The 12,618-nt window shown below is 39.1% G+C and overlaps 1 protein-coding gene across 3 annotated transcripts in view; it reads left to right on the forward strand.

The window, feature by feature from the left end:
* Nucleotides 1-12,546, forward strand: part of MGAT4A (alpha-1,3-mannosyl-glycoprotein 4-beta-N-acetylglucosaminyltransferase A) — a 122,516-nt gene extending 109,970 nt beyond the window's left edge. For all 3 annotated transcript variants that reach the window (XM_043603214.1, XM_043603216.1, XM_043603215.1), the window contains exons 15-16: nt 6,511-6,623; nt 6,731-12,546. In XM_043603214.1, coding sequence (XP_043459149.1) covers nt 6,511-6,623; nt 6,731-6,757 — 140 coding nt within the window. In that variant the 3' untranslated portion in view covers nt 6,758-12,546. The remainder of the gene's footprint in view (nt 1-6,510; nt 6,624-6,730) is intronic.
* The last annotated feature ends 72 nt before the right edge of the window (nt 12,547-12,618 follow it).

Raw genomic sequence — 12,618 nt, forward strand, 5'->3', positions numbered from 1 at the left:
ACAGGGTCTCAACAACATCCATGTGCCAGAATCTATACCTTTAGCCTCTTGCTTCCCTCCTGAACATTAGGTCTGTATTGAGATGCTTTTGGACCTGGCCACCTGGAGGTCATACAGGTGTCTACTCTGAGCATCTGTAATGTGGTCATTTCTTTTAGTCAGAGAGAACCAGGGAAAGAGAGCTGATAAGAGCCTTGCTGGGTGGGAACAATCCACAAAGACTGGCCCTACATAGGGGCCTGGATTTAATTGGATCAGAGTGTACAGCAATTTATACTTGAAGGCGTTGTTGAAAACTAAACAGTCAGCTGACAGTTAGTGGAAACCTGATGGCTGAGGGTGGGGTAGAGTGGATGTTATGGCATCATGCTAAGGGCAGTCTTGTGAAAGAAACCCAAGTTGTGAGGAGAAGAGCCTTTTTAGAGAAACACTGGAAGGAAGGAATGGACCACAGTCAGGGTGCAGCAGGAGTATGGCCACAGGGAGCCTGACCTTGGAAGTCCTGCCCAGTGCCAGAGTTTGGGAATTCTAGGCAGTCTTCAGTAATTTCCTCCTTCACTTTCCCCTTTGTTTATTTCTTTTAATGCTGACCTATCAGACCACCGGGTTAAGGACAAAAGTTAAATTTGTTGTCTGGAAAGATAATACACGCACATGTTTTAAAAAGCATAAACTTAAGTCTCCCTCCCTCTTCTTTTCCCTCCTACCCAGTACTTCCCAGAGGCAATTCTTATGGTTTGTGTCCTTCCAGAAGTATTCTGTTCACAAATAAAAGTAGGAATATTTTCTTCAAAAACACACAGTAGCACACAAATAACATACATACTCTATGATCTTTGTTCGGCATCTTTTCACTGACTGAAGTACATATGTACATATGGAAGATGAACATTCTAAAAAGTTGTACTATTTCAGGTGCACAGAAGATACAAATAGTAATTGAGTGAATATCTGTGTATCTGGTTTAAGATTTGCCAATTCAGTTGTTCTTCCCTAACGTCTTTTCCCTTTCCACCAAGGGTAACTACTGTCATAAATTTGGTGGTTACCATTTGCATGTACATTTCTGGCACATATGTAGGATATATTCCTGAACAATGCACAGTGTTATTTTGCTTGTTCTTAAATCTGAGATAAATGATATCATTCTGTAGCCTGCAGTTTTCTCTCACCATCATGAGATTCATCCATGTGGGTGCGTGTATCTACGGCTCATTCATTTTCACTGCTGTGCAAATTTTCATGGATGAATATATCACTGTTCTCTTGTTTGGTTATAATGTTTGTTTCCATTTTCTTTCTTTTTTCTTTCTTTTGCTGTTATAAACAATGCTGGTTTGAACTCTTCTGCACATGTAGGGAGTTTCTCTACATTGGGAATGCAAGTAGGTCTTTAGCTGCATTATCTTCAGTTTTACTTTATTCTTTGTATTCTTTCTTCACTCTTTTAATTGGCTGCCTAGTATTCCCTTGTATTAGCATATCTTAATTGATATGGCCAGTCACCTAGCGACGAATGGTTGTTTGCAGTTTTTGCTGCGATACATATATTTTTTTTGGACATGCGAGAGTGTATCTGCAGGATAAAATTGCGGGGTCAAAGTGTTTGAATGAGACCAGTTATATCATTAGGTAATTATTTTTCTAATTAACTGAGATCATCAGATGACAGTATGATGTCTCATTAAGTGTTGTGAGTTTCAAAGTATTTTCAGCCCTAAACCCCCTGCCTAACTTAATAATTCAATAATACTTTCTTGTAGCATTGCTCCTTACCCCAGTCCAGCCCCAATATGTGTACATACTTTTATGAAATAGTGTATTAATAACTTTTTAATAAACACATTACTTTGTAAGTTGATACATTTAATATTTCTTGTACATATGAATGCATGTCTTCTCTAGTATGGTTTTCACTTTAAACGTATCTTATCTTACTAAGAGCCTAACCATTATGTTGTAAAACTCTAGAATAGACTGCTGAATAATGAGTAAATGATAGCCCATGGGCCACATCAGGCCCACTTCCTGTTTTTCCCCCCCACTTCCTGTTTTTGAATGGACCATGAGCTTAGAATTATTAACATTTTTTTATTTTTATTTTTAAATGGTTTGAAAAAATGAATTATGTATTGTGGCATGTAAAACTTATAAAAATTTAAATTTCAGTGTCCATAAATAAAATTTTATTGGAACACATACATGCTTATTTATTTACATATTGTCTGTGTGCTTTCTTTAAAAATATTTTTAATGTTTATTTATTTTGAGAGAGAGAGAGAGAGAGAGAGAGAGAGAGAGAGAGACAGCACAAGCAGGGGAGGGGCAGAGAGTGAGGAGAGACAGATTCTCAAGCAGGCTCCACGATGTCAGCACAGAGCCTGACACACGGGGCTCAGTCTCACAATGGTGAGAACATGACCTGAGCCAAAATCAGCAATCAGATGCTTAACTGACTGAGCCACTCAGGCGCCCCTGTCTATGTGCTTTTGTGCTGCAACAGCAGAGGTGAGCAAGTAGTTCCAATAGTGATTGAGGTGGTGCACTGATTGCTTCCACCTGACGCTCAGTGCACTAAAATAGCAGTGATACATTCATAATTTGACAGTTTCTCTGTCAAATTTAATGTTTACTTTTGAGAGAGTGAGTGTGAGCCAGGGAAGGGGCAGAGAGAGAGGGAGACACAGAATCCAAAGCAGGCTCCAGGCTCTGAGCTATCAGCACAGAGCCCGATGTGGGTCTCGAATTCATGAACCATGAGACCATGACCTGAGCCAAAGTTGGATGCTTAACTGACTGAGCCACCCAGGCGCCCCATAATTTGACAGTTTCAAGTGCCCCACGCACCCACACACCACCATAGTGTGACATTTTTTAAAAAATGACCAGTACTTATCCATCATGTCAAAACAATAAAAGTGGACTTTGAATGTCAGTGCTTTTTAACAGTGTGAAACGTAATTATTTCACAAAATCAGTTGACAGATTGTTGTGGTTATTAGGCAGTGATGCAATAGCTGTGCTAGAGAATACATTACTGTTCTAAGCACTCATAATATTCCCAACTCACAGGAATACAATGTTCAGAAAATTAGAATATTTTATTACAGCGTAATTTCTTCACAAAAATAAAAAATTCAGATGAGGATATAACCAAAGTGAGTTTCAGAATGGTTTGTGTCTTAGCCAAGTAAAATCAGTTACCAATAGTGAGTTAAATCCTATTTAATTGAAATAGGCAAAGATACGTGTGTAGATCAATTAACCTTATTTAAGACCATCGAGGGGCACCTGGGTGGCTCAGTTGGTTAAGCATCTGACTTTAGCTCAGGTCATGATCTCATGGTTTGTGGGTTCGAGCCCCGTGTCGGGCTCTGTGCTGACAGCTCAGAGCCTGGAGCCTGCCTCAGATTCTGTGTCTCCCTGTCTCTCTGCTCCTCCCCGGCTCACTCCCTCTCTCTCTCTCCCTCCCTCTCTCTCTCTCTCAAAAATAAATAAACGTTAAAAAAATTTTTTTAAGACCATCGAGCTTTCGGCAACAATTGAGTGAAGAATTGAAGACATTGGGAATGGTATTAGTCAAAAAACAAAGCATATTATTTCCTTGGGTCTTGATGAGTTGATAGATATTAACTGGTACTGCCCAGTTGTTATTTGGAGTCAATGCCAAACTTGAAGTGACTAAAGAATTGGCCTCTGAAAAGTCTGCATGGCACCAAGTATAGGCAAGAATATTTTCAAACAAGCTGAGAAAACACAAATTGAGTACAACCTGAAGTGGAATCTGCCAGGATGTATTGTAATGAACGGTGGTAAAAATATGTATGGAAAAGAAAGCTTAGTTGGGTAAATTTACGAAGCCTGTGAAAATGGAGGGTGTTTACGGGGCACCTGGGTGGCTCAGTCGGTTGAGCGTCCGACTTCGCTCAGGTCACGATCTCACGGTCCGTGAGTTCGAGCCCCGCATCAGGCTCTGTGCTGACAGCTCAGAGCCTGGAGCCTGCTTCAGATTCTGTGTCTCCCTCTCTCTCTGGCCCTCCCCCCGTTCATACTCTGTCTCTCTCTGTCTCAAAAATAAATAAATGTTAAAAAAAATTAAAAAAAAATGTAGGGTGTTTAAAGCCTATGATTATTTATTTTACTATTCATCAGGTATTTTACAGGAAATAATTGAATTTGCCACATATCATTTTTTTTAAGTTTATTTTGAGAGAGAGCAGGGGAGGGGTGGGGGTGGGGGGGAGAATTCCAAGCAGGCTCCATGCCGTCAGTGCAGAGCCCAGCCCAGGGTTCAAACCCATGAACCATAGGATCATGACTTGAATTGAAACCAAGAGCTAGATGCTTAACCGACTGAGCCACCCAGGTGTGCCTGTATCATTATTTTATTGAACCAGCAGCATCAGCAGTGAACACCATTCACTCTCTTGGACTTTACCATAATCAGTTCTGTGAACTTGTGTCAGAAATAGGAACTGAATAGCATGATTTGTTGTACCATATAGCAGTTCTGGGGCTTAGCACTGATCACATTTATTGTGAAAAAAGAAACCTTTTTTTTTTTTTTAACCTCAACAACAAGATTGAAATTTTTCCCAGTGGCAAGAACTGCCCTCAACCACTATTCTCTCTTTGAAAATTAGTGTTTCCTGCAGGCTTGATAACGTTTCTTAATTCAACCTAAAATTATAAGACCAAATAGTACATGCAAAAAACCTTATGTTTCAGTCAAATCACTGATGACAGTTGTTATTTGAACTATAAGTAATATCAAACTAATCAAGGAGCTTCCATCTAACTTTTGCTTGGAAGTGACTCATCTGCAATGTAGTGACACATACAAGGCAAATATCAAGGAGAAGAACCTAATGGAATTCCATAAATACCTTCCAAGTGATGAATACGCTCCATTAAAATCACGTACTTAGGGACTGGTGTCAGTATTTCGCAGTATGTAGGCTGTGTGAAAGGAAATATCCAAGATAAAATACATAAAATCTCATTATAGACCCACTTTAACAGATGAACATTTGCAGTCGATTTTGATGAGGATCACTTTGAATCCCAGATAACTAAAATGTTAACCCTTGCAAAAGGAATTATGATCTCCTTAGTATACCTGCATTAGCAAAAGACAAAAGAACTCAGTGGTAGTTCTTATAATATGAATTTCATCAATAAAAACTTTGTGGAACTTTTTCTCTATATAAGTATCAACCTAATATCTTCAGTTTTCCTCCTGGCCCACAAAGCCCCAAATATTTACTATCTGCCCTTTATTATTTTTCCCCCTAATGTTTGTTTATTTTGAGAGAGAGTTGTGTGCACAAGCCAGAGAGGAGGGACAGAGAGAGAGAGAGAGAGAGAGAGAGAGAGAGAGAATCCCAAGCAGGCTCCATGCTGTCAGCACAGAGCCTGGCACGGGGCTCGATCCCACAAATTGTGAGATCATGACCTGAGCTGAAATCAAGAATCAGATGCTTGGGGCGCCTGGGTGGCGCAGTCGGTTAAGCGTCCGACTTCAGCCAGGTCACGATCTCGCGGTCCGTGAGTTCGAGCCCCGCGTCGGGCTCTGGGCTGATGGCTCAGAGCCTGGAGCCTGTTTCCGATTCTGTGTCTCCCTCTCTCTCTGCCCCTCCCTCGTTCATGCTCTGTCTCTCTCTGTCCCAAAAATAAATAAACGTTGAAAAAAAAATAAAAAATAAAAATAAAAAGAATCAGATGCTTAACCAACTGAGCCATCCAGGCGCCCCTGTCTGCCCTTTATAATAAGAAAAGGGTTGCCAGTTCCTGGCTTAGAGAAATGTGGCCAAGAACACACCATTTTTCTGTCACTTTTTCAACAGCTTTTTGTTGTTGTTTGAAGAATATTCCTCATAGCAAGAAAAAGTAGGTAAAGAGCATGTTAACCTTTTTATAGAACTTCTTGGTCTTGTCCCTAAAGAGAGCTTTTTTAGCTTGTCATTTATAATGGATTTTTCTATTAAAACTGCCTAGAGGAGATATCACTTGTTAATTCCTTCTAAGTGTGACCTTGGAAAGAATACACAAAGATTGAACCCCTGCTCTAAGTCCACCTATTGTATGTATGTCTTAAAAGCATTGAAATTTGTTGTTCTAACGTAACCCTCAGAGGGGTCAGACTGAGTGATGGTATAGGGTATACTTCCTTACTCATAGGGTAAGGTTTGGTGAAGTCACATTTTGTTAAAAACCTGCATGTTAAAACATTTTTGATGCAAGAACAAATAAATATATACCTTCTAATTTGCAACAGGAAAAAAGCAGAGCTCTGCCTGTTTTAATAGGTTGCTTCTAATGAAAGCTTACACTACTTCATGAAAAATATGAAAGTTGAATAAAAGTAGAAAGAAGGGGAAAAAATTCACCCAGGCCCTGTGTAAAGACATCCACTGAAAATATTTTGTTTTTCTTTCCTGCTTTAAGTCAGTGATGTCCTATGTGTGCTTGTTTCAGTCTACCCAACGTATGTTGATTTTTATTTTGAAGGAAAATTTGAGAATGGTGTTGCTGAAGGAATGGTGGATCCCAGTCTAAACCCCATTTCAGCCTTTCGACTTTCAGTCATTCAGAATTCTGCTGTTTGGGCCATTCTTAACGAGGTAAGACAATATGATAAATCAGTGAAACAGATTGTACTTTCTTTTTTACCACATTTTGATTTCATGTATAAGGCCTTTATTGTATTTCTCATTATTTTGTATTTCAGATTCATATTAAAAAAGTCACCAACTGATCATCCGCTAAGAAACCAGTTCATTTTTTTCCTGTGAATTTGTTAATTAAAGATAGTTAAGCATGTATCTTTTTTTTTTTTTTACTTGAACACTACCTCTTGTGAAATCTACTGTAGATAAGATGATTGTCATTTCCACTTGGAAAGTGAACCTCCCATGGGTAATTGCATTCATTCGAACCTAAGCTGTCCTCCAATTTTAACTTGACTCAAACATTTTACAGTTACGACAGCCTGTTAATATGACTTGTACTATTTTGGTATTATACTAATACATAAGAGTTGTACATATTGTTACATTCCTTAAATTTGAGAAAAATTAATGTTAAATACATTTTATGAAGGGGGTACTTTTGAAGTTCATTTATTTTACTATTATAGACCCTCTTTTATAGATTATCAGGGATTATATATATATAAATATATAAATATACATAAAAATGTTATGGAGTTAATTTATTAGAAACATTTAAGAAGTACATATTTTTGTGCAGTAAATTTTTGAATCAATACTTTTTTTGGAAAGTTACCTTGCTTTTTTAAGTTCTTTCTATATTTTTCTTTGGAAATGCAAACATTACAAATTAATGCCATTTTTCAAATGCACTGCCATTTAAGAATGATTCTAGATTGATTTCCTAACTGAAGTACTTTTATAATCGCAGTGATTCTGAACAAAATATTTTCAAAGGCATTTGTCATTCCTTAAAGCCAAGATTTTAAAGACCAATGTCCTTCTTGAGGGTTATTTTACTATACTGTTTATGGTGTAAAAAATCAGTCTGATAAATTTTAATGTGCAGGGGTCATGCATTCAACCCAAATTATCATGGACTGAACTCATTACATTCCCTCTGATATGTAAGATGACAGATCTTTTTTCTCTTTTAATCTTTGTCTTTACTCCATGAGTTAGATGCATTATCTCTTGTCGATCCTTTTGTATCTGCACCCATTTTATGAGTTCTGACAAAATGTTTTGTAGGTAATGTTATTGTATGAGTCAAAATCACTTAATTTTAAAGAAAAATAAAATTGTAATATTGGTTTTTAGGGAGAGGTATTGTAGCAGTTGTATGTTTTTCCAAAGTGGTTTATTCTGTTGCGTTATAAACTTCTAAGTAAATTTATATCTGAAGAGTATTTATTACTCTTAAACATGTAATTCCAAATGTTATTACTACTGTAAACAAAAATACTATCAGCCTTAGCAGTCAGTGATCTTTACAAAAGTATTTTATTTTTAAAAAGTTATGAATTATCAGCATCAGTTCCCAACCAGTCTGGTGTGCCTCAGGCAGGGTGCCAGGTGGGTTACAGATGTGCAGAGACTGATCCCCCGAACTCGCAGACTAGCCAGTGGCTGAAGCCTCGGGTGGCTGGAGGTTCCACCTGGTTGCCTCTCGCCTAGAGGAGCCTCGTGTGGTTAGTGAGGATCCTGCAGCAAGAGCTTCCACACAGCCTTGTTGTCTGTACAGTGTGGCGGGTTAAAGTTGTTGGAAAACACTGAAAGGGTAGTTACTTCCATTACTCACATCTGAATCGTCGTTAGTCACTTTTCTTGATTAAAGAGGTACACTTTGCCAATAATCTTTATGTCAAAGTCTAGTTAAAAATCTTGATTGGGTTTTTAAAATTTACTCTTCGTTTTCTTTAATTTACTTTTTATTTTGTATTTCCCTGGCCGGATCCTTGCAGGCAGATTTCATTTTAAAAACTAACCTTTTGTTACAAAATTTTGGCAGCTGCTTCACATACTAAATGACTGTTGTGACAACTAAGTGTCCGGGGGGAAATTCTGGAGGTGGGTTGAGACGCCCTCGTGTTTCCCTGCTTCCACAGTAGCCCACTCTGATTTTAGAGAGAAAGCCGTGCTCTGAAAATCTAAGGAGGTGACAGTTATCACAGCTTGTCACCATTTGGTAGGGCGTCTGTCTTTAGACTGACGAGCCTTACTAGCCAGCATTTCCCTGTTTCATGCTCAGTCTCCTCTCCCAGGCTTAGCTCATCGCCCCCCCCCACCCCCCGCCGCCCCCATTCCCAAGAATAGTTTGAACCAAATCTTACCCACCGTTCAGAAACTGTCTTGTGTATTCCTCCCCATGAATTGTTTCCAGTGCCTAGTAGCGCCTGGGACAGTGCCTGGCACGTGGGAGGTGCCCAGTCCGGGTCACCCACACTCCTCTTTCTTTTTAACTCCCTTTACCCACGTTCCTTGCCACCCTCTTACACACTCGGCTGTCGAGTTTCTGATTGTTCACAGGGCATGTGTTTGTGTGTGAACGTGTGTGCAGGTGCTCGGATAGTCTCATTGTTAGTCTCTCCCTTCCCCCACTTCCTCCCTAGAAGGTTAGAAACAGCCATGCTTTCCTCAAGCAAGACATCATAGTGGTAGCCCTGAAGAGTAGTTGGGACAGAGCCTTCGAGGAGGTGAAGAGTACCTGAGACTGAGGGAAGGAGGTGCTTAGCCTTGAGAGGACACGGAGCCACTTTGATGAGAACAGTGAGTGGGGAATGCGTCCAGTGGTGGGACTAATTATTAACATAGAGAAATCAAACATGGTTTGCATCTGGTGTGTAAACATAACCACATCAACTGTTAAGACTCTAGAGCTGCGCTGTCCGGTATACAGTCGTATACAGGCACATGGTATCTATTTAAATTTAAATTAATAAAACCTCAGCTCCTCAGTCACACTAGCTACAGTTCAATGCTTGTTAGACACACGTGGCTAGTGGCCCCTGCAATGGACAGCACAGACCTAGAGCCTTCCCTCATTGCAGAAAGTTCTGTTGGACAGCGCCATGTCAGGAGTGCTATTATGAACGCTTCAGAAACCAGAGTAAACCATGTCTGCTAAAAGCAGACATGCAGAATATATCACAGTGCAGATGATGGGTATGGTAGGTGAGAAGGTCGAGGACTGTTCTAGGATTCTAAGATCTAAGATTTCGCAGTTCTCGAAGTCTCCCGCGTTCTGTTCGGCACACACAGTGCTGCACTGTGTAGTCAAAAAACAGTGGTTTCAGGCAGTGGGATTGAAAAGCTTTGGAAAAAGTGAATGCATATGGATTATTTAGCAGCCAGTCTGTGGACACGTACGTGTATATTAATTCAACCACCGGAGAGGTCTTCAAAAAAGGTATGGCTTCTCAGATTAGTAGTTGTACCAGCAAGGGATTAGAAGATGTCATTATTTTTAAAAAGCTTCAGCAACATTCTGAAGGCTTCTTTTAAATCTGTCATTGTAATGAAAAGGTTGTCTCCTAACAGTACTGTCCTCAAAGACAAGTTTGGTTATGTGGAAACAGCATGTTGGGAGCGATTGGTAATAGCCGTGTGTATTTGTAGTAGCCGGAAGTCTGCACGTGACCCTCAGGTACCTATAGGAGATTCTCCCCCTTTGTGTGTGGGTGGAACCCATGAATACCATCCATAACTATGTTATACAGCAAAAGAGAGATTATCTGGGGACAGCTTACCTAATCATGTGAGCCCCTTAAAAGCAGTGTTTTCTCAGGCTGGTAGCAGAAGTCAGAGATTGACAGCAAGAGAACTCAAGGCACACGAGAAGAAATGCAAATGCCCGGAAGGAGCTGACAGAGGCCTCAGCCAACAGCCCAGGGAGTGGGTACTCCGGCTCTACAGCCACAGGAACTCAGTTAATCAACAACCTGAATGAGCCTGCAACTACAATCCCCTCCAGCAGAGGAGAACCCAGCCCACCACCACCTTGATTCCAGCCTTGTGAGACCCACTGCCGAGAACGCCAATCAAGCCCACCCTGACTTCTGGCCTGCAGACTGTGAGATAATAAATAGGTATGGTCTTCAGCTTCTGAATTCGTGATTTGTTACACAGTAGAAAATGAATATAATATTGAAAAGAGATGACAAGTCTTCATACGTGATTGCCTGTAGTTAAGTTGGATATTTCTCGATAACCACAGGGGTCAAGTCTTACACTAGCAAACTTTTACCTGGGCATCCTTTGGAGTTTCTCTCCCAGAGAATCTCAAGTAGTCCTGACTGGAAGTTTGTCGCCAAAAACATCTGAGCAGTGTATCTTAGCAGTGTTTTGTAAAGAAACTGCTAGAATGGTATTGTGCTCGTACTAGAACCAGGATCCAGTGTATACAGAATCTTTTTCCTGGAAGAGATGTTATTTTGTGCTGGTTTAGTCTGCTCTGATCCTGTCAGTATACTATTTAAGAATGATGAACAGTGGTATTTTAAATATTAGGAGAGAGAAAAAACTTCTGCCTTTATGTAAGAGATCAGATAATCTCCGTACTGAAGAACTTAATTTTTTTTAAACCCACTTGTTTATTGTCTGAGCACAGATCAAATTCTGTAGGTGTGAACCAAATTTTTATACTTTGCAAATATTTTCCAAAATACCTCTCTGCTTCCAAGCCATTAATTGCTGGTGAAGCTTGTTTTCATTTTGTACATTAATTTTTGTGCTTATTTTTACTATATTGCCATACCCTTAATAGAAGAAAAGCAGAGCTAAAGGGAAGAAAATGAGATGCTGAGACTGTCAGAAGGTGAGAAATTGGAGTCATAATCATCTTAAGTGTTCTAAGGGAACTCAAATAGCCCAGCTCTTTCTTTTATAGAAAAAGAAACTTTTCCAAGCTATGTAGCATTACTTACAGTGTGTGAAATTTAGTTTGATAGCTGTACAATTTTAATAATCTTGATATATGCCATGATAACTAGTATGCTTAGTTTACTTCTTTAATGCATGTGAACATAACAATGCTGAAAAGACTACTACCACAGTATTAAAAAAAAAAAAAAGGATGTTATATATATCCCTGTCATCAGTACCTATATATAAACTCTTCTTGCCTAAAACACTCCACCTTTTGGGGCACTAACTAGATCATTTTCAAGGAAACAAAAAGGAAAGAGCTGGCACTCCCGCGCGTGTGTGTGCACGTGCGTGTTGAGAATTTAAAAGACATTGTTTAGGAAAATAAGCTGGGAATTGAATGGAAAGCACTCTGTGCAAAGTATCCTTCCCAGTGTTGTTCACATTGCAGTAAAAATGTTAATAGTGGTGCTAAACTTGTTCTCCAAATAAGCATTGTTTGTTGTGGGGAATTTTTAATGGTATCTTGGACATTAGGAAGGCTACTTTATATATCTCTTGCTCCTCGTTGTTTTCTGATTAGTAATTAGCAAATCCCCCTGGAGTAAAAGGTTTGGTATTTTAGTTTGATTAGCATTCCATTATTTGAAATGTTCAGTGTTTGCTGGAAATTGGGTGAAAATACCTTTTGAAGACACATTCTTTGAGCCTTAAAAATGGCTGATACCGACGGTACTGTAAGATGCACTGCCAGCAGATTTGATACTTTTCATTTCAGTACAGTGATGTTTTCTAAGATTTAGAAATCAGTTGATTAAACATAACAATTATGTTTCATTTATGGAATGAAAAACTAATGTGTTTCTGAGAACGCCGGTAAGGTTATGGCTGTTTCTGGAAGCACCTGTTAGAGAAGGTGCCTGAGGAATTGCTTTTCCAGGTTGTACCAGATTTTTGTTTTCTCCTTTAATGTACATATTTTCCTTAAAATGTTTTCATTAGGTGAATGGGTAATATCTGTAGTAATATTTTAGGTACCTGTTAGATTTTTCAAGGAAGATTATTTATTTTCAAATTTGCTGCTATAATTGAAAACCTAATAACTGGTCCTGTTGACTGTGCCTTTCATCACTGTTTCTCTGTGCCACGACCGTTCATGTGTATTTGAAATAAAGAAGTTTAAGAAGAAGCCATGTTGAATTCAAGAGTTCTTCTAATAAAAATAGATAAAATTTTTAATGAGTAGCAAATTTTATCATTA

The sequence above is a fragment of the Prionailurus bengalensis genome, chromosome A3 (genome assembly GCF_016509475.1).
Source record: "Prionailurus bengalensis isolate Pbe53 chromosome A3, Fcat_Pben_1.1_paternal_pri, whole genome shotgun sequence".
In the NCBI taxonomy this organism is placed as follows: domain Eukaryota; kingdom Metazoa; phylum Chordata; class Mammalia; order Carnivora; family Felidae; genus Prionailurus; species Prionailurus bengalensis.